Source organism: Tiliqua scincoides, chromosome 8 (genome assembly GCF_035046505.1).
Source record: "Tiliqua scincoides isolate rTilSci1 chromosome 8, rTilSci1.hap2, whole genome shotgun sequence".
In the NCBI taxonomy this organism is placed as follows: Eukaryota; Metazoa; Chordata; class Lepidosauria; order Squamata; family Scincidae; genus Tiliqua; species Tiliqua scincoides.
Genome location: NC_089828.1, coordinates 23,353,742 through 23,374,681, shown reverse-complemented (window position 1 = coordinate 23,374,681; position 20,940 = coordinate 23,353,742). Strand labels below are relative to the sequence as shown.

The 20,940-nt window shown below is 40.4% G+C and overlaps 1 protein-coding gene and 1 pseudogene across 3 annotated transcripts in view; one reads left to right on the top strand and one right to left on the bottom strand.

The window, feature by feature from the left end:
* Positions 1-18,090, top strand: part of LRRC49 (leucine rich repeat containing 49) — a 58,649-nt gene extending 40,559 nt beyond the window's left edge. For all 3 annotated transcript variants that reach the window (XM_066635625.1, XM_066635624.1, XM_066635623.1), the window contains 5 exons: positions 6,404-6,641; positions 8,435-8,620; positions 10,662-10,771; positions 12,230-12,383; positions 17,730-18,090. In XM_066635625.1, the coding sequence (XP_066491722.1) occupies positions 6,404-6,641; positions 8,435-8,620; positions 10,662-10,771; positions 12,230-12,383; positions 17,730-17,936 (895 nt within the window). In that variant the 3' untranslated portion in view covers positions 17,937-18,090. The remainder of the gene's footprint in view (positions 1-6,403; positions 6,642-8,434; positions 8,621-10,661; positions 10,772-12,229; positions 12,384-17,729) is intronic.
* A 2,427-nt stretch (positions 18,091-20,517) lies between these two features.
* On the bottom strand, positions 20,518-20,637 carry LOC136659767 (5S ribosomal RNA; annotated as a pseudogene).
* Positions 20,638-20,940: the final 303 nt, after the last annotated feature.

The following is a 20,940-nucleotide window of genomic DNA, read 5'->3' as shown; positions in this document are numbered from 1 at the left end:
GCTCAGTCCCTCTCTGCAGGCACACATTTAGTTACATGTGGAGTGAAGTGAACTGTAGTCAGCCTTTGTAATATCTGTTGAGACTGCCTGTGACTGTTTGGTTCTGCTTCCAGTTGTTGAACTTTTCAAATAACCAGAGACCTATGAAAAATATGGGAGGAAGTAGAAATCTAGGTATGACTTCTAGCTTGCTGTAAGTGAACCAGAGAGTACTAACTGTACTAAAAACATTATGATAAATAAACTCTCATTATTTAAGAGATCTGGTACAGCATAGTGGCTGCACTGAAACTGAGCTGCAAATTGATACTTTCCCAGTTTGCATCTCTTGTCTGGAGTGAACTCAGTAGGTGATCTTAGGCAAGCCACTCCATCTTAGATTCACCCATTTGGCTGCAATATGCAAATAATATTAACTCACCTTACAAGGTTGTTGTATGGATTCCATCAAGAAAATACATGTAAAACATTTTATGTATTTGGAAAGCACTGCAGAATATTAAGTATCATTTACAAATATTTACTGTTTGCATTTTATGTATCTATGTTTAGTATTTCATTTGCAAAGAAGTTAAGAGTGTATTGTGTGGTGTTTGTTTAAAAGATTTTTAGGCTGTTCTTCAGTCGGCTTCCAAGGCAGCTTCCAGAAGATTTTTTTGAAACAACTCACAAATTGAATTTTGAAACAACTCATAAATTGTTTGTAAATGTTTCAAACTAAAAACTACTACAAAATAGCAGATAAAGGTGGTGCTAGAACAGCAAGAAAATAGCAAGGAAGACAGATATAAAGTTATCTGCTAGAGGGCTGGGAGAATAAAAGGCTTTCACCTGGTGCCAAGTAGACAACCGAGTCAGTGCCAACTCAGTGTCCTTGGGGAGAACATTCCATAGAACATCATCCGTGAATGAGCCCTGTCACCACCCATCCCACCTGTGCAGGTAGTGGCACTCAGAGCAGGGTTGCTATTGAAGTTCTGATGCTTTGATCTGTTTTGTAAGCCCTGCTCTCTGGCCTTCAGTTGACAGAGATTGGCTTTGCGGGAACTAGGTGCCCACAGCTTTGGAATTCATTTCCTGGGAAAAAGTTTCAGACCACTACCCTCTCTGCTTTTGAAAGGACACTAAGCTTTTTCATCAAGTTTTAAACTAGTCTGTCTCTGGTTTTATCACCGCTGGTGGTTCTTGTGATAGAGCTGTGTGCCAGTTCTTTATTTTTGGTTTTTGCTGGACATTAAGGTTGTAGACTGCTTGTTTTTCTTCTGTGTTTGTCTTGATAATAGTTTTATTGTTGTGTTTTATGTTGTTCACAGCCTGTGTGATGCTTTAAGCTTAAAAAGTGAGATAAAAGTGAAGAAATGATTTCTTAATGAGCGGGCAGGTTCATGTTGGAGTAGGCAGGCCTTGAAAGACCCCAGTCCTGAATAAACTGACAGCGCTAGCCAAGAAGAGAGGAATGTGACTTACAAGGTTACATCAGCTTGTGCTTTTTATGTAGGGTGGCTTACAAGTCTTGACAATGAGGGCTTACAAAAAATGTCATAAAATACAGCATCAAAGTGAAAGTGTCAATTAAACCATAAAGGTACAGCAAATAGCTACAGAATTGAAGCAACCTAAAAGCAAGATTAATAGCAGCAGCTAAAACTAAGTTAAAGAATTTTAAATGCTGTTGGGAAAGCATAAGCATAGGAGAATAGAATTGGGTCCAAGTGCCACCCTGCCAAACTTCCATCCCTCCAAACCAAAGTGCTCCTTCTATGTCAACTGTGCCAACATGATTCTCTTGGTTGCTTTTCTGGCTACCTTTTGTGGGGATTAACTTGGTTTTCTTCATGCACAGTAAAATCCATGCATACTACAGAGGCACACTATAGACCACCCTATAGTGCTGCCTCCTTTTGGTGCCTGCATTCATGACAGTGTCTTCTGCTTGCTTTCTGTGCATGCACCTTTTTCCTACTTTTCACTCACCTCAGGGCGGCGAAGTTCTGCCTGGGCTGCTTCTCTTTCAGACAGGCTTAAAGCAGGCAGAGAAATCAGAAGAGAAAGTTGTATTTTGCTCTTTTTGCCTGCTCCCAGCCTGTTTTATGGGAAAGTGGCCCAGGTGTTCTGGAAAAGAATCACCTGTTGCCACTCTGATATCAAAGAATGAGGTGGGGCAACCACTACTGTGGTGGTAGTTTTTTTCTTTCTTGATCTCCTTTCCAAAAAGAAAGGAAACCATTGACTGACTCAACTAGGTCTCCCAAGAAAGTGTGGTTCCCCAACTGGGTGCCACCACAGAGAGGGCCCTCACATCACCATCAGCAGCTCTCCTGGAAGTGATGGAGCTTGGGGCAAGTCCTCTAATTATAAATGCCATGAGCAGGCAGACAAAGGTGGTCTTTCAGTTATAGTTTTATACTGTCTGTTCTAAGTGGCAGTGGGATCTTTGAGCTCAGCTTCCTTCAGGATCTCAGATCCGTCAGCTGTAGTCTGGTCACTGTGGGAAGCAGGATGCTGAACTACTGTGGGTGGATCTTCTCATCTGATCCTGGGAGTTCTTATGATTTATTTTACCTTTTCAAATGATATGATTATTTTAGAAAGTTGATGATTAGTAAACCTAATAGCTGAATCTATTGGGATTCTTCTTCTTCCAAATCGTTATTTTCAGAGTGGCATTTAAATCCCCTGGTGGTTTTTTCTTTTCCTCACTGGCAGATCTACTAAAAATATACAGCTGGTTTAATAAGATCAGACCAACAATTGGATAATGCAAAATCAGCTGAATGAAGCTGTTAATTCTTTGTGCATGAATAGCTCCTGTAAACACTGGCCTTTCTGAAAAGCTTCTGACAAGCTGAACTGTCTCCTTCCCTGGTTGACACCCTGCACCTGTGTTATTTTAGCAGAAACTGTTCTTTAACTGTTACTCTGATGATTCATAAGATAATTTCTGGAATTATTTTGGCTTTTATTCTTACGGCTTTGAGTTTGCCTGCCAAAGCCAATAATTGTAATTTATTTAAGTTTTTTAAAACTATTTGAAATAATGGCATCAGTGCTTCTTTCAGGATTCTAAAATGGAAACTTGGTGAGACTGGAATCTTTGTCTACACAACGGCAGGCAAATATGTCTGATGTCCTTTTCTGTATGCATTTTTTATTTAAAGCTGTAAATCCATGTGTTGGACATGAACTTATAATCCTATTTTACTACCGGATATATGGAAGAGAGAGAGGGGAATAAAGACACTGTGCAGATTGCTTTCCTTTATTACTGTGTAACTGCAGCCTGGCTTAAAATACAATATCTGAAATTAAGGAAAGGAACTTTTAGGGCAGCAATTCTTTTTGCACCTATTTATACACCTGTCCCTATATTCATAGAAAGGATCACAGGAAGTTGCTTTTATAGTGAGCCAAACCTTTATCCCTGTATTGTCAATACTAATTGGTAGTGTTTCCCCAGGATTTCAGACAAGGGTCTTTCCCAGCCCTTCCGGGAGATGCAAGAGATTGGATCTGGGAATTTCTGCATGTAGTAAACTATCACAGGGCTATGACTATCCTCATAAGTTTTGGGAGACTTAGTTCACCACTCTCCTCCATCCTCCCTCTTCCACCAATGCATAAAGGGGGGTAGCAGCATTTGCCATATCACCTCAGGCACGAAGAGGTTTTGGCTGGCTCTGCTGGCCTCCAATTCCACTAAGGCAAAGTCAGGGAGTGGGGAGGAAGTGAATGTTTTAACTTCAATTTGTTTAGACCCTTCAACAGCAATTGAACAAATAACCCTCATTAGAATCTGTAGGGACCACTTTAGCAAAAAGAACATTTTAAATCACCTGTACAACATTTTTTTTGTCATGTTATAGAAATGTAGCTGAATCCTACAGCACCATTTCTAGTTTTTTTCCTTTCCTTGTCCTGCGAACTTTACATTAGTGAACTATCAGGATATTTTCCTTCCACCCAGTTAAAGCAAAGATCCTTGTGCAGTGTTTTCTTTACTTACTTTGGGACAGGCTGGTTTATTCTTAGTAATTTCCTGATTGTGAACGCAGTGGTTCTTTAGCCAAGCCTTCTAAAATAAAAAATGTAATGTGTGTAAAATAAGTTTCCATGTTCTTTTTGGAAGTAGTAATTTACTTTTATAGAATGAGATGTTGGAAGAATCATTCCACCTTTATTCCTCTAAAAATAAAGCAGCACAGTACTTTGAGATACCAAATAACCATAGCAACTTTGCTGTTGTGGTTTTGCAGTGTTTATAACTATTCTGGGTGTGTTCTGGGCAGCAATCTCTTCATTTCTCCCTGTATTATGGTAAATTGGTTTGTAGTTTGCTGCATATTTACCCCAGAGCAGCTCTGTTAAAGGCACTCAGTGTTGCAGTGAGTGGGTTTTGGATTGCAATCGGAGCTGGTTTTTCTGAACTGAAGAGGCCTTTGTCAGAGGTTTCACCAGCGTTCCCACTTCTGAGCTTTGGTTACATTTCTATAAATCAAAATAAGTGAGGTAATAAGGCAGACAGATTTTTTTTTTTGTTCCCTTTATATTGGACTGGGGAGCATGCCCAGTTGGAAGCTGTGCTACTGTCAGGTGGCACCGATCTTGGAGCCTACATTGTGACCTGATGTATATTAGACAGAGATGCAGCCTGTGTGCCCCCACCTTGAGCTGGTCAAAGAATCGAACTATAGGAAGATCACCCAGACATCAAGGAAAGCACAGTCTAGCCTTGCAAACATAGGCCACACACAGGAGACCATATAATATTGTACTGAACAGGAAGTATCACCAAGTATGTTTGGATGCGTCTTAGACTTGCAATCCTATTCACACTTAGAAAGGAGAAATCCTTATTGAGTGCTGTGGGCTTGATTCTGAGTAAATATCCATAGAATTGCTCTGCACTTTTTTTTCTTATTACCCACCTTGAGCATTTCTATTCAAAGTAGAAGGTGGGGTTTTAATACATATAATAAACCATGCAGAAGTCCCACTGTTCCCAAAATACAGTAGAGCTGAAGAAGTTCAAACTCCCATAGCGATAAATGGGCAATAATCTCCTCTCATTTCTGTTGTGCTCCTTCTCTGGTGTCTTGTCCTAATTTAGCAAAAAGCATCTGTTCAGAAGCTGCCTTGCTGCAGCTGGTTATTTGTTTTTTGGCTGGAAAATAAGCTTCTTGTCTTTTGTGTGTGCTACTTGAGACATACAATGAGTAAACAAAAAGCCAACAGAGATTGCAGAGCAACCAAATTAATTTCTAGTTTTACTGCTTCAATTGCTCTGGAATATGTATATCTGGATGTGAGGAATGTGAATTATTAAGCCTGTACAGCACAGTCCAGGGAAAGTAAACTGAATGTACATTGGTTATTCTTGGAATGGTACCATGAAGTTTGAGGGAAGGGGGACCTACACTCTAATCCTCCTCTCAAAATTCCTCCAGAGACTGTTCAGTTTTTATAAGGGGCAAGACCTCCTCCCTGGTACCTCTCACAGGCGTGGCCCAGCTGGAAGGCAAGTTGGGTATTTACCTTGTGAAGTTTTCAGCAAAGATGTCAAAAGTGCAGCTGACCATATTCCAACATGAGACCTAATCTTGTCCTGGCCTGCTCTTTTGAAGCAGATATGGTTATTTCTGTATCTGATCCCACCTCTTCTGCACTGTCCACCAGGGCTTTGGAAGGAGTAGCTTTGGCCAAGCCTGTTAACCCATTTCTGCCCAACCCACAGGTGTACACATTTGGTGTCTGTTGCATATATGCAACATTGGGAAGAACTGTTACTCTTCCTATGGGCCCCCTTAGTCTCCCAACCATCCACGTACAGGGAATAGCTACAATACTCTCTGCTTTGTCCCACTTCCTCTTTCTCACTCTCTGCCTTTTGAAACTGAGTGCATGTTGTCGCCGTGCCACACTCTGCCCCACTTCTCCTTCCAGTTTACCTAGAAGGGAAGAAAGGGCAAAACCGCCCACTGGGAGCACACACTAATTAGCTGCTCTCCTTCTTGCTGGACTTTTTTTAACAAGTGTCCCATGTTGTAAGTTGGGGTTTGAAGTGGGTTCTGGCTCTTGACAAACTGAAGTCCACTGACTCTACCTTGATTGGCTAGTGGAGTCATATCGAGGATTCGAATCATTAGTTACTCAGTTCTTAAGGCATCGAAGAACGTAATTTTTTTTCCAAGATTTTCCCGTCTCTGGACAAGTTTATTTTTGTAGCTGCATCAAATCCGCCTGCTGATGTGTGTGGCATGTGCCAAGCTGACTTGCACGTTTGGCCTTTGATCTTGGAATGTGTTCTGACTTGGATCTCCACATTAAACAAGTGGCCCAGCCCCTTGCTAAGCAATACCCAACAGGAACTTGCTTTAAAATAATGGTCTTTTTTCCCCCCTCTCAGGTCTCTTGATTCGTTATTGAACAAAACTACGCAAGTGCTGTCTGTTGTAGACACTCACCTGGTTGAAGTAGAAGGCGACACTCTGTTCTTGTATGGTTCTGGAGCTTTGGAATCCCTGGACCGCAACTGGAGTGTTCACACAGCTGGAAGCATAATCACAATCTTCTTTATTTTCATAGACTTTGATGAAATTGTTCCAGTGCTACCCAAACTGAAGATCAAATTTCCCAATTGTGTGGTAAGGAATTTGTTCCTGAGCTTTTGGTAGTCTGGATGAGTCTCAGGATGTCTAGGAGCCTTATTTAGTTCAAGTTAACTACTTTTCCAGTTTTCTCGTATTGGGTGCGACTTTGCATAACTTTTGTGCTTTACAGATTTGTACGGGACATGGCAGGTAACAGATTGAATGCCAGGCAACTATATTGGCAGTAGCAACTGAGTCACATAGTTTTTCCACACTTAAGCAATTAGCCCTACTGCTCCAGGCCAGAGCCTGCACAAATACACTATCCAGCATGAGTTTAGGTTAGCAGGTGATCAGGACCTCAGATAGCTCACTGTGGGGCTGAATACCAAGTGAAGTCGGATGGAAGTCAATTTGACAAGCAGTGAGCTTTCTCCAGAACTGAGTCAAAAGTTATGGTAGCACTGTAAAGCCCCGCCCTCCTGGGAGAAAATGACTTAGAATGAAAGGTACTGAGCACTATTCCAAAGCTTTGTCCTCCGATAGGAATGTATCGGAGGACAAAGTATTACAGCAATATTACAGTAAAGCCTCCTAGTATTACAGCAAGTGCAGCATTAGTGAAGTAGTGCTTCCCCTACTGGTTCTGGGGCAGAATCATAGGAAGATGGAAGCAGGACTATCCTATCAGGTTCAGGGAAGTGTTGATTGTCCTGCGATTACTCTCTAGCAGGGAGGTTACTTGGGGGCTGCCTCCAGAACTGATGCAGGGGAGTTGTGTTCCTGGGGCCAGCAGACCACAGGTGGAAGGTATGGCTAAACTGTAAATGAATTTAACACATATTGTAGTCTCCTCTCATAGAAGTGGAGCAGCTTTTACTTCACTGCCATAGAGAATGAATGACAGGCAGTTTTTATCAGCAGATGCTGTAACACTGTAGTTTCATTTAGCTGCTTTGAATAATCGTGGTGACTATTATATTTGACCTATTTAAAGCAATGCACACATTCAGGTACTCTCACAATGATATATGTTTAACAAGAAATTTGCGTACCAAACTGAGTAACAAACCACAAAAATACAAATGTGTATGTAGGTAATCTGTTTCTAAAGTCCCCAGCCCTGTGTCAGCAGCATTATTACATATATTAAGAGATCATCCATAAAAAAGATGGTGATTTCTACATACTCACTGAAGTTCAGAGGTTTGAAACATTTAAAAGAAGACAACTAAAGTAGGACAGAAATCCAAAATTACTTTCCTTTATGGGAAGTCTTAGGGGTTAAAGGCAGAGATTCCTAGACAAGGATCACTGAAGATTCCTAGATAAGTATCATGCTTCCAGCAAGAGGTAGGGAGCAGGGATTGAACTGAGAGAGAGAGAGAACTTTCAGTGTAAGTGAAAGAATTTCATTTCTGTGAAAGAGAAACAGAGAACAGACTGTAAAAATACTAACACCAACTCAGAAAGAACAAACTGGAAAGCTCTGAACCAGAGAATGAGCAAAAAGTATGGCTAGCTGTTCCATGCAGAAGATTTCCTCAAGCTTATGACATCTGGTGTGTGATCTAGAGCTTTCATACTCTGAAGTAATTCCCACTGTAGCATGCAAACTGCAACGTTTTGTTGTGGGAGCCCTCTTGCAAAAAAACTAACTCCAAGTATATGACCTTTGATGGATTACACTGGTTCACGATACAAACACCTAGAAACTAAGATTAGTAACTTTGGTGCTAGTTACTAGGCTAGTCAAAAGCCCTTACCTTAGTGTTTATTGCTTTTAACTTGGTCCCTTGCATTTTTTTTTGTCTTCTGCCTGAAACTTCTCTTTTGTTTGTTTCCAGCACCTGAAATTTAAAGAAACAAAACTTGTCATGTTGCAGCAATTCAATGCCTTAGCACAGCTTCGCCGCCTTGAGCAATTGACAGTTGACGCTCAGGGAAATCCAGTTGTCACCTTCACCCTTTGGAAGTATTATGTTCTGTTTAGACTGAGCCATTTTAACTTGCAAAAAATAAATGGGATAGAGGTAAGAAAAGGTAATATTTTTCAAGCCTACAGCACATGTTGCTAAATTTAAGCCTTGCCCAAGCACTTAGAAGACGGTTCAGATAACCTGTGAGTTCTCCCTTCCTACATTATGTTGCTTATGTGAGTAGTACTCCTGTGCATAGTTTTATGTTCAAGAAAGTTTGTGATCTTCAGCTCGTCGAGAGTTGGGACCTACCTCAAATGCAACCTGTTACATGGGCTCCAAGAGCCTATGTATCTCATTTGCAAGTGAGAGAGATGGGCCAGTGGGAAGTCATGGCTCCAGTTGTTTTTCCACTGAGTGGCAACTAATTGGCATGGGATGCCTAGTGTGTCATTTTGCCATTTCTTCCCTTTCAGGCAAACTGGAAGGAGAGGAGAGGCTAAGAGCGGCATAGACCAATGTGCACTCAGTTTTGGAAGGGAGAGTGTGAGAAAGATGAAGTGAGGCAAAGCAAGGGAATGTCGTACAGGGGATAGTAAGTGGATGGTTGGAAGATTGCGGGGACCGACTGAATATTGATGGGCTTGGTCAAAGCAACCCCATTCAAAGTTGGTCGTTGTGGGATTTGTTTGGTTTGGTGATCTTGGTGATTCAGGTAACAGTTAACTGAGAATTTGAAACTGTTGTTTATAGTTTGTTACAAACTGGGTTTATATCAGATAGTTTAAAACATGTATCCCAAAGTGCACGATTTACTTTTCAGATCTGACACACATTAATCACGGGAGAAGAGGAAGAAGGGGCCCAAACACTAAACTCAACTGAAACCTCCCAGAGGGAGGAAAAAGAGGAGAGAGAATAGCTCTCTTTAGTCATTCAGGATCTTATAAGGAAAACAAGACATTAAATTTCTAATATTATCTTGGTGTGGACATTTTTCCTTAACAAAAGATAAATAATTTTTATGAGACCATTTTAGGATAATCCTGCACTGTAAAAGCAAACATTTTTTATTTATCTGAGACCCATTGGGGTGCAATGGCGTTCAGATGCTTGAAAATAAAAAAGGTTCACTATTTCCCTCTTGAAATATGTCTGAAAATGTAACATCCCATATATTTTTTTCTGAAATATCTATATTGGTTTTTGAACAATAACAATCTTACCAGTTCTTAAACTTCTGGATCTGGGCATATAAAACTGGCAACCAAGTGAAACCTGTTGTGGTCCCGTATAATGGGCTTAGGTTGCAATCCTGTGCATGCTTACCTGGGAGTAATCCCCACTGAATTCAGGGAGACTTACTTCTGAGTAGACATGCATAGGATTGGATGGTAGGCGTGTGAGTTGTGAGGCAAGTTCCTGGTTCAAAACTTGGCTTGAGATAAGAAGTTGGAAGGTAAACCACCATCTCTCAACTTCAGCCCCACATGTGCATTGTTGTTAGTTTAAATTGTATACCCCATATCATAAAAATGAAGCGGCTTGTAAAATCAAGGTAACGTAATAAAACCAATGGAAATTGAAAGCAACAAGCAATAAAATAATAAACCCAGCATAAAAATATAAAACATCCTGGCTGAGGTGGGGTGGGGGAAGATTGGAGTGAAAAGGCCCTCTTTATAAAGGAATGTGTTTATTTGTCTCTGAAGGCAGTGAGTAAGGGAGCCACTCACATTTCTTTGGAGAGGGAGTTCCATAAATGAGAAATCAGACTGTAAAGGGCAGTCAGTGCAATCCTGTGCATGCCATCTCAGAAGTAAGTCCCATTGCAGTCAATGGGGCTTACTCCCAGGAAAGGATGTATCCAATTACAGCCTTTGAAGGTCAGCACTCTGAGTTGATTCTGCAAACAAACTGGAGCAGAAAAGGTGTTGCATCAATAACGGAAAGATGATGATGCTGGCATAGCTACAGACTTGTTATATGATTTGAAGAGAGAGTATAAGGGAAGGATGCTGGAAACACAGTATATAAATGAATAGTTATTACTCTAACCCTCAGAAGAGATGCTGCCCAGCTTCACCTCTGAGTGGCACTCTTCTGTTGGAACAGATCACACCAAATGCAAATTACTCCATGTTGCCTCTTGCAGGTTATGCAGAATGATATGGTAATGGCAGAAAAACTGTTTGGTGTCTTGGCATATGTAGCATCTTCAGATGTCCCCTACTGCCGCCTGCTTTCATTACTTGGGGATTCCAGGTAAAATCACCCCATATGTGTGTGAGAATAATTATTCTTGTAGGGATTACCAAATACAAAGGTTCTGGTTTACAAAAAAAAAAAAAAAAAAATCCACACTACTAGCTCTCTTATACTCCCTGGTAGCAGCAGTCATGCCTTTTTTTTGTTACACACGAGGTAACTACTTTTCCTTTGGACCAAGTGGAAGGTTTATCATGATTGATAGGGAGGTAGAGAGCAGACGACTTAAGATACAATGCTGCTTCCTGGGTTTACAGGGCATTCCTCTGTTATAATATCCGGCTTTCTGGCAGATTGAATTGTTCTTTTGGTTGAAATAAAAAACAGAGGCCGGTGTGTGCGTAGGATCCTTGTATGCATGTTACAGCTTTCTCCTTCGAGGCATGGACAGAGGATTAGAAGACTATTTATATATAGTCTTTTTTCAGCAGGGTTTATTTTTGGGGGGGGGGGGGAGGAGGAGAATATATACCATAGTTTCTTATTCCTTGTTTTTTGGATTCTTCCCACCCTTCCTTTTTTGGGGAAATGTTTACAGCAGTGGTTCTCAAAATTTGAGGGAGCTTTACTCCCTCAGTAAGTTCTTGCAGGGGAGGGGCTAGGGCAGCAACGCGATCCCCAGGATCATGTTGCTAAGGGGCAGGCAAGGGGGGTGCTTTGCACTTTCAGAAGCCAGGGCTGCAGCAGGCTACAGGAGGTGCGGAGAGCCCTGCGCAGCCCTGCACAGCGCTCCCCGAGGCTTGGAACATTCTCTGAAAGCGGGCACAAAGCACCTCCTGCCAAACAGAAGTGCTTTGCACCCGCTTTTAGTGAAAGTTCCAAGCCTTGGGGAGTGCTGTGCAGGGCTGCACAGGGCCCCCCGCACCTCCTGTAGCCTGCTGCAGCCCTGCCTTCTGACAGTAAGTGCAAAGCGCCCCCCCTTAGTAACGTGATTCTGGGGATCGCAGTGCTGCCTCCTTCCCCTTCCCCTTAAAGGGACGGGGGAAGTATTACACAAACTGGTGGGTTGCAGCCCACCAGTTTGAGAATCACTGGTTTACAGTATCCATCAAACATACATATATCAAGCGCTTTCAGTTCTGAGATAACAGAAACTGACCTTAAAGCATTTTTGCATGCATTGAGCAGTCGGATATGCAGTAAACTGGGCACTTGAAAATTAGAATGGATGATTCCCCCCTCCCCAAAAGGCCAACATATGAAATTGCTACAAGGAATTGCTAATAAAGGTCACAACCCTAACCAACTTTCCAGCACTGACATAAGGGCAATGCAACTCTGAGGTAAGGGAACAAACATTGCCTTATCTTGAGGAGGTAGCCTCCATGACTACCCTCCAACTGCAGGATGCAGCACATGCCCCACTGGCACAGCTATTCCAGTGTTGGTAAGCTGGTTAGGATTGTGCCCAAAGTCATTTAGATTATTGTAAATCTTTTGCTTGTCTACCTTCAGGAAGAAACAATTGTGTTACCTTTTGGAGGCAAAAGGAAAAAAATTGGGGCCTGTAAGTGAAGATAGCAATGACCGCCGAAAGCTTGGAGGGGAAAACGCCAATCGGTCTACATTGAATTATGCCACCAGAGACGCCCAGACAGAAAAGTTGGAGGTAAAGAGGCCAAGCAGAACATGTGCCATGAAAAATTCCAAATGTTTGTTTTTGTGGTGGTACCTCATCTACTTTTTAATCATTCTTACATATTTTCTTTTGCCTGTAACAGCAGAGTCAGCTTCCACCCAGTGAAATGGTTAAGTTCCAGTTTACCTTGTACTCAGTAATGTGGCAGTAGCACTTTTAAAAATATCCATAAACTGACGCATACATTTATTGCAAAAGGAGATATCCAGTGCAAACCGAACAGGCGCAAAGGCACATTCTTTCCTTTTTTCCTCTGCTTTATAGTGAATATAAACACGTTGGCGTTTCATGGTTTAAAAAAGCTGTATTAGAATGTGCAGTAAGAATGTGCAGTTGGGAGTGAACTAATGCAGAGTTATTTTATTTACCAATCATATTTGTAGACTTTCCTTTTGGCCATAATGGCTCCCAAGGCATTTTACAATGAACTAAAAGGACTTGCTGTTAAAATAATCAACTGCCGCAGTAGAATGTGGCAGCAGTAGATGTGTGTAATCCTACATTCTCCTCCACCCTCCTCTCTAGATATTCCCTGCTGCTGAACTCCTTCATAATCCTCTTTCCTGGTGGCCCTAACCTCATAATATCAAACTCTTTACTTCACATGCTTTACCTCAGTAATTTTTACAACAGCCCAAAGCAAATCATGCCAGTACCATTCCTTATCTGTTTACAGAGGCGTAGCTAGGTCATTTGACACCCGGGGCCCATAAATTTTTGTCACCCCATACAAAATAATAATTATTTATTTATTTATCATTAATTAATTCACATTTTTATACCACCCTTCTTCTAAGCAGCTCAGAGTGGTGTACATGGTTCCTTCCCTTATTTTGTCCTCACAACAACCCTGTGAGGTAGTTGAGACGGAGAGATAGTAATAGTCATGACATGAAATTAATAATAATGACCAGAAAATAAATACAGTGAATATTTCCCCACAAGCAATGGATGGAATTCTGCATCAAATGGTATATATAACATGATGGTATTTTCCCTAAAAGCCACAATTTCCAGAATTTTGGTCACTAGGGTGTCACCTCCCCGCTCCAGGATGTCTCATTGGCCTGTTTTGAGTTAAGGCAGTGGTTCTCAAACTTTTCACACTGGGACCCACTTTTTAGAATCAGAATCTGTCCAGGACCCACCAGAAGTGATGTCATGGCTGGAAGTGACATCATCAAGCAAAATAAAAAAATTATAAATAATTAAAGTAAAACAGATAATTAAATAAGAGGAAGCCAGTCCTGTTCCACCAAGTGAATTTTCTCTGTAGCCTGCCTGCAAGAACACCTCCCTCCCAAAAAAAATATCAGTGAGCTTTCAGTCCTCCCCACTGAACCTCCCAGTTCAGTGTAAATTCTTATATTTCAAGCATAGCACTATCAGGACCCACCTGGCTTTACAAGTCTAAAAACCAGTAAAATGGACCTTACCATCTGAAGCCTGTTTTATTCTTTGGGGGTGCTGCTTTCTGGAGCATTTGTTGAGCTCCACTTTCATTAGATTGGGACCATGCAGCTAACCTTGCATTCCCCTTGGCCTGATTCGACCAGGAGCCAAGGCAAGTTTGCTTACTCACGAGTAAATGTGACCTTGTTGCTTACTTTTCTTTCCATAGGGCTCAATACTCCTGCTTAGAGGGAGGAACTTCCTTTTTGGGTGTTTTTTGCGGGCTGCTTTCATTGGATAGGAACCATTCTTGTGTCAATGGATTCCTCTCAACCTGCCCTTTCAGATGAAGTTCACCTACTCACGAGTAAATGTGCGATATGGCTCAGTTTCATTTTCCATAGGTTCCATATATTTTTTTTGTTTCTGTTTTTTTGCCATAGCTTTTGATGGAAAGAAGATATTTCAATAATTTTTGCATTGCATTCTGCTGGAAATTCCATATCCAACAGTATATGGCATGATGGGGTTACTCCTAACCATCGCAATGTTAGCGATGTTGGAGCGTTTGTGGTGTGTCACCCCCCCAAGGGTGGAACCTGGGGCAGACTGCCCCCTCGCCCCCTGCTAGCTACCCTACTGCCTATTTACTTAATTTTTTTAAAAAAATAAAGTAATCCTTAAAATAAGAAGGCCCCTGCTGGATCTGGTCAAACTTCCTCTATCCCACAGTGGCCCACCAGATGTCTCGGGGAGCACTGAAGATAACACTATATTTTGTGGCCACACCCTTGCATCTGGCATTCAGTGATGGGCCACCTTTCAAACCCAGAAGTTTGCATATAGATGTTCAAACAGTACAGTAACCTCTTAAAACCCCTGAAAATCCACAGTAAATCCATCTAACCTGTGATGGACTCTTCTGCCATAAATCTGTCCAATCTCTTTTTAAAGGCGTCATAATCAAAGTTCATGGGCATCTAGCAAAAGTCAAATCAACAATAGTAAAAGCATAATAAAAACAATAAGCTGCAGTTAGTACAAAAACATTAATAAATTGTGGATAAGTCTGGACGAATTGAAATGTCTTGTTGGCATGGAATGGTCAATGGCCCTGAGGACTGCATCTCAAAGTCAGGAGATCACTACCAAAAAAGTGCTTTCCTATTATGGAGGAGGCACCTGGTGCAGGGCCTCCAGTGATCAGCTCAGCTGGTGGGCAACTTCATGTGGAGCTGGCAGGCCTGAATCATATGGGCTTTTAAGGTAAAGACCAGCACTTTGAATTGTGCCTGGAAACTAACTTGAAGCCAGTGTAACTGCTTTAAAATTGATGAGCAATGTAATGGCTTTCAAATTTAATTGATTATTAAAATATAATAATAATAAATACTGTTAATAATAATAATGAGCTGTGTTTCAGTTGACTAATCCCTGGGCAGTATTTTAGCCGCTCTATTCTGGATCAGTTCTAGATTCAAAATCCTCAGTAGAAGCCTCACATACAATGCATTGCAGTACTCCAACCTGGATGTCTCCAGAGCATGGATAACTTACTATTTATTATAAAGAAGGCTGGAGGGTAGCAATTAATCTAAAGTCATCTTCAGGAAACCTAAGAGTCCTACTGGATCAGACCAAAAGTCTCTCCTGCTCAGTATCCTGCTTTCCAGAGTGACCAACCAAAGGCCTGTGAAAAGCCCACAAGCAGGGCTTGAAGGAAAATAGCTCTCTCCTGCTGCTGTTTGCTAGTATTCAGAAATATATTGTCTCTGAGCATTGAGGTGCCTTATAGCCATCTTGACTAATAGCACTTCCATGGTTATGGTCTGATTTTGACTGAGGACTTCCTTCTTCACAATGTGCACACATCCAATGCACTGCAGAAACTATTGGGGGGCGGGGAGTTGGGTATGTGTGTGAAATTCTTGTTCAGCACAGGAGAGTCTACAGAAAAAGAACAGTGAATTGTATATAGGGCAAATTAAGAATAAGCTCCCTTTCACATCCTATTGGAACAAAGGTTCTGCAGTGAAATAGACACCTCGAGAGAACTCATGATTGCATAAAGTGCAGGTTTCTTTGTGAGGTGTATCATAGATTGCACGTTATGAAGATAGTAAACATTCTACTTGTGTCTTGCTATACATCTCAAAAGGACAAGCAAGATAATTAGTACCTGCCACTTCCTGCTTGTTGCTCAGAACAAACTGTCATTGTACGTGTGACAAAGCCAGATCGCTATTGAGGGTGGCAAATTATTTTCATTGATGACCTTTTAAGGTTTTTTTCTCTATATCTAGACAGCTGGAAGGGATTTGCTTTGCACTGTTGGTATCACCCATTCACAAGAGTTCTCTGTTGTTTGGAGGGGCAAGTCATGACCTCGCATTTTCAACTGTGCTAAAAATCAGTTAGATTTAACACTGTTATGGCAAATTGTTACAGGGCTTTGTGGAAAAACTTCATAAAAGGGGATTAGGATAATGGAACAAGAAAGCCTCAATGTTGGGACAACAGATGCTCCCCAACACTTGCCTGTCCCAAGTCAGGCTTGCCATAAAGTCAGGCTTCGGCAGAATTGTGTCTATCTTGGATCTCAGCCAGGTTGTAGTTTCACTTGCAAACACTGGAATGTGGCAAATAAAATCCCAAAATGTATTGCCACAAGGGTTGTTCGAGAGCTTATTTGTGTCATGAAGTCATGAACTTGTGTCATGAAGATGGAAGGAACTGGGAAAAACTGTCTGATGTACACAACTTTGTAAATGCCTGAAAACAGCACATTTTAACTCATGCACTGCATTCCTCCAGCTTGTGGTCTATAATATGTGTGTCAGATTCATGTGTAGCTTTTCAGACATAGCAAAGCTGTATTTGTCAAGAAGGGACAAGGAATATCCTGAACAACTATGATTGTGCAATTTCTCTGCCCTTTTACTGAATTATTTAAGAATTTTGCATTGTAGATCTGGAACATGATAGAACAGATCAGAAGGGCTGAGTCAGGAAGGCTGATTGAATAGAAGTATCTCCCTTCAGGTGACCATCTTAACTGCAAAATGCTTTTTGGTGCATATCTCAATATGCATAAATAACAGACTATTCCTCTGAAGTGTGCTTACTACGTTGTTGTCACATGTTCAGTCTGAGAAAGCAAGTTATATCTGTTTAAAGCAAAGGAGGCTGTTTCAGAGCACTGATTGCCAGGGTGCCTGTGACATTGGGAACATCCTTTCCCCCAAATCTCACTCTGAAAGAATTTAAACAAAAGCAAGCACGGAATTATTATTTAAATGTATAATCATACAAGCAAGTACTTTGCACAAACAACATGTGGACAGCACACCAAAAGAAGGGTGTTATATAGAAAGGTGCCAAATTGAGGAGGAAATCAGTACTTTCTGTGGATGCAGTTATTTATATGCTTTGAAGAGTGAAGACGGAATTACTGCATCAGGAAAAAAACCAGACCAGCTTCTGGGTTTTTTTGGTATGCTTGTAGATAATCTCATTAAGCACCACATAATAAATAACAACATAGTTTTAATACAAAATTTTATAAAAATCCATGAGCTCAAGTTAATATTTATCTGTTCAAAGTGGACAAAAGACCCTGTGATCAGGCTAGTATACGAAAAGACTGAAATGTTTTTGTTTTTAACCTACTTTTACTTTGAAGCTGACAGTTGCCTTCCTTTCCCATCAGCCTAAGGAGCTTGGTGGCACTCAGAGACTTGCATGCTCTCCCACTGAGAGAATTCTCTCCCCAGAGAGAGATCCCCTTACCTCTTTGGTATTTCTGGGGACCAGAATGTGAGCCACTACATCTATTATGTTTTTGCTATTTGTATAATTAAAGTTTGCTGTTCTGAAGAGCTTTGTTTCCTGATCTCTGCCCTTGTCAATGGTTCTTTTGTATAGGAAACGAAGGACAGGAAGATGTTTTGCCATACCTACATCCAAGACTTAGTGAAGGAAGCGTCTGATATCAATATGAAAAATGAATCATTGCAGAAACTCTGGCCTCAGATGTTCATTGAACTTGTCAGGGATGCAGTGATTGAGATACGCAACAAGGATTCCTACATGAAGCTTTGCTTACAGCGCATCACTGATCAAAAACTGTAAACACATGGCATCCTCTGCGTTTCAGTATTTTATGGTATTTTTCACAAAGGCCTAAACTGGACTATAAAATTACTAGAATGCTTTTTTTGTTGTTTAAAACACAATGTTTTCCTTGAAGACATTATCACGGTAAAATCTTTCTCTTTCAAGTTTTCAGATGAGTTGTCTGTTTTTTCGCATACGTCCTTGGCTTGAATCAGCAACATACTGATAACTTTGTGTTTGTGCTATGGTTTCCTGAATCTTCTCTGCTTTTTGTTGTTGTTGTTGTTATTGTGCCGAAGCATTAGTGTTAAGAAAGCAAGCCCTACTTTCTGATGCTCATCTTTTTTTTTTTTTGCAACGGTGTTTATTTATTTATTACAGATACAGGTAAGGAAAATAGGTTAGACTTAGGGCTGGGACTACACAGGTTACGCATAAGGGTATTGGCCATTGTTTACAACATGCATTAGTCCAAAAAAAATTTGATAGTGTTTAAAAACAAAAATATTCATCAATACAAAAATTATCATATTTGTTAATCTACTGATTAATATAATTTAACTAAACACTCAATATTTTTTATCTAAAATTATCCTATCATAAAAAGGCTTCAGATTTTACTTATACACTATTCTTGCCACTGAACTAATATTTAGAATAAAATATTTCTTATCTGATTCTTAATTTCTGATGTCGCATTTAAAGGAATGTTTCCAGTTTGAATGGTAATACACACTTCAGTATCTCTTGAAACAGTTTATATATCATTTTCCAATATTTCTTTGCTTTTTTGCATATCCACCACACATAATAAAAAGCTCCCTCAATTCTTTACTTATCCAACATTTGTTTGATGACCCAGGGTACATTTTTACTATTTTCTCTGGAATTAAATACCATCTATAAAACATTTTATATAATTTCTCTTTTAAAAAGTAACCATTTTAGTTATTTTAATACCACTTTCATTATCACAATATTTGTGTTCCAAATTTGTTTTAATTTACATCTACTTTGACTTGATATAATTAATGGAATACTCTTCACTTTTAAGGAGAATTTGGTCCATTAAGGAGAATTTGGTCTACAAAAAAAAAAATAATTCTACTTGTTCAACCATTTTCACTTTCTGTCTTAGTACCTTCTTTGTTCTCTGTCTTGTTGGTGTTTTCTTTCTTGCTTCTCTCACTGCTCCTTCCACTTCTTCTTTTTCTTGTTAACTCTCTTGTATTTCTTGATCCCTCTCTTTTCTTCTTTCTTTTTCTTCAATCTGTTCTTTTTGGATTTAATCCAAAAATTCTTCTTCTTCTACTTCTTCTTCTACTTCTTCTTCTTCTTCTTCTTCTTCTTCTTGAAACGACGGCTCTCTGAAAGTTCCCTCTTTTTTCTTCCTTAAAATTCTTAATTCTGATAATAACGGTTGCTTTTTCCATCTCCTGTCTCATTTCAAAAATCTCCACTTCTTTAGTTTCATCCGACACTTGATCCATTCTTTTTTCTTGTCTGTTATTTGTAATCTGTTCCTGCATGCTTGTCAGGGAGGAGTTTAATTTGTTCAGATAATTTTCTGACCTGTTGCTTCATTTCACTTCTGAAATCCCACAACGAATCCATTAATAAGGACTGGCTTCTACTAACTAAATTTTTGAATGCCATTCTTATCAATATCAAATCAAGCCAATATACCTCTGGCTGTAAAAAACAGAGATAAAATGGTTCAACAATTAAAAAAAAATCAACCAACTCTCATTATCTTGTTTCACCTTCTTGTAGGGCTAATTTCCAATTTTTATATCCAAAAGAGGTAAGTCAATATTCCACTTCCAGTCAATAACAATGTCAAATCAAACAATTAAAGAGTCATCCAAGTCTTACTATCTTGCATCCCTTCTTGTCCAAGGTAATCCTTAATTTTTAATATCCAAAAGGGGTGGTTCAGTAATCCAGGTCAATAACACTGTCAAATTAAGTTAGCATGCCTTTAAATGACCAGGCCTGAATCCAGCCTTCTTGCTAGGAAAGCGAAAGTAAAAGTTATTTCAGCCGTTAAAGGTTAGTTATTTATTTCTTTTCCATGCATACCATTTCAGCAGGGTGATCTTTAATCTTCCCTTATTTATCTTATCTTATCTCTTACCTTTTCTTCCAGTCACCCTTATTGCAAAAAAGAAAAAAATACTCCAGCAAGGGTTTCTTTAAATCCAGGTTCGCTCTTTTCCCCTATGGGTGGCTACCAGCCAACATAAATAATCTTAAAGTTATCTTTCCCTCCTTCCAACCTCTTGATTGCAGTTCTTTTTATAGCCTTTTAATGAACTGGTTACTCACAGTTTAAAGCTTTTTTCACTTTCATGTTGTTGTATCTTGGCCATGGGGGAGGGGGTACCCAGCTATCCGAATCTGTCTTCTCCGAAGATGGCGTCTGGTATACGATGTGATCCAGCATATAGCAATATCTGGGGGTTTCCTCTGTGACCGCCGTCGCTAGAGATCCCCCAAGTTCAAGCTCTCAGCCTTCATGTCTTCTTCTTGGACAATGAAGAATCCCTCATTGCTGAATGGTTGGCAACCTTCAGTCTCGAAAGACTATGGTATAAGCCTACAGCACCCAATATTCCCAGATGGTCTCCCATCCAAGTACTAACCAGGCCTGACTCTGCTTAGCTTCCAAGATCAGACGAGATTGGGCAGGTGCAGGGTAACAGTTGCTGAAGTCCTCTGGAAACACATCTAGTTAGCAGTTCCCCCCGGAGTCCTCCAAGGTTCCCTGCTACTGCACTGAATGTTAACTCCACCCCCCCCCCCGATGCTCATCCTTTTTGGTTGTTGCTTTCATTTGGCACTCTGCTCACCACATCTAGTGGCAGTGAGTTCTACAGATTAATTATGCACTGGTGACTGAAGGCTAACAAATTATTCTGTTCATAAATCCCAAATCTGAGGTGTTAAAGGATTGTTTTTCATTTGCTGCAGCACAGCTGAATAGTGCCTAGTCCAGAAGGTCTAGAATAAGTACCAG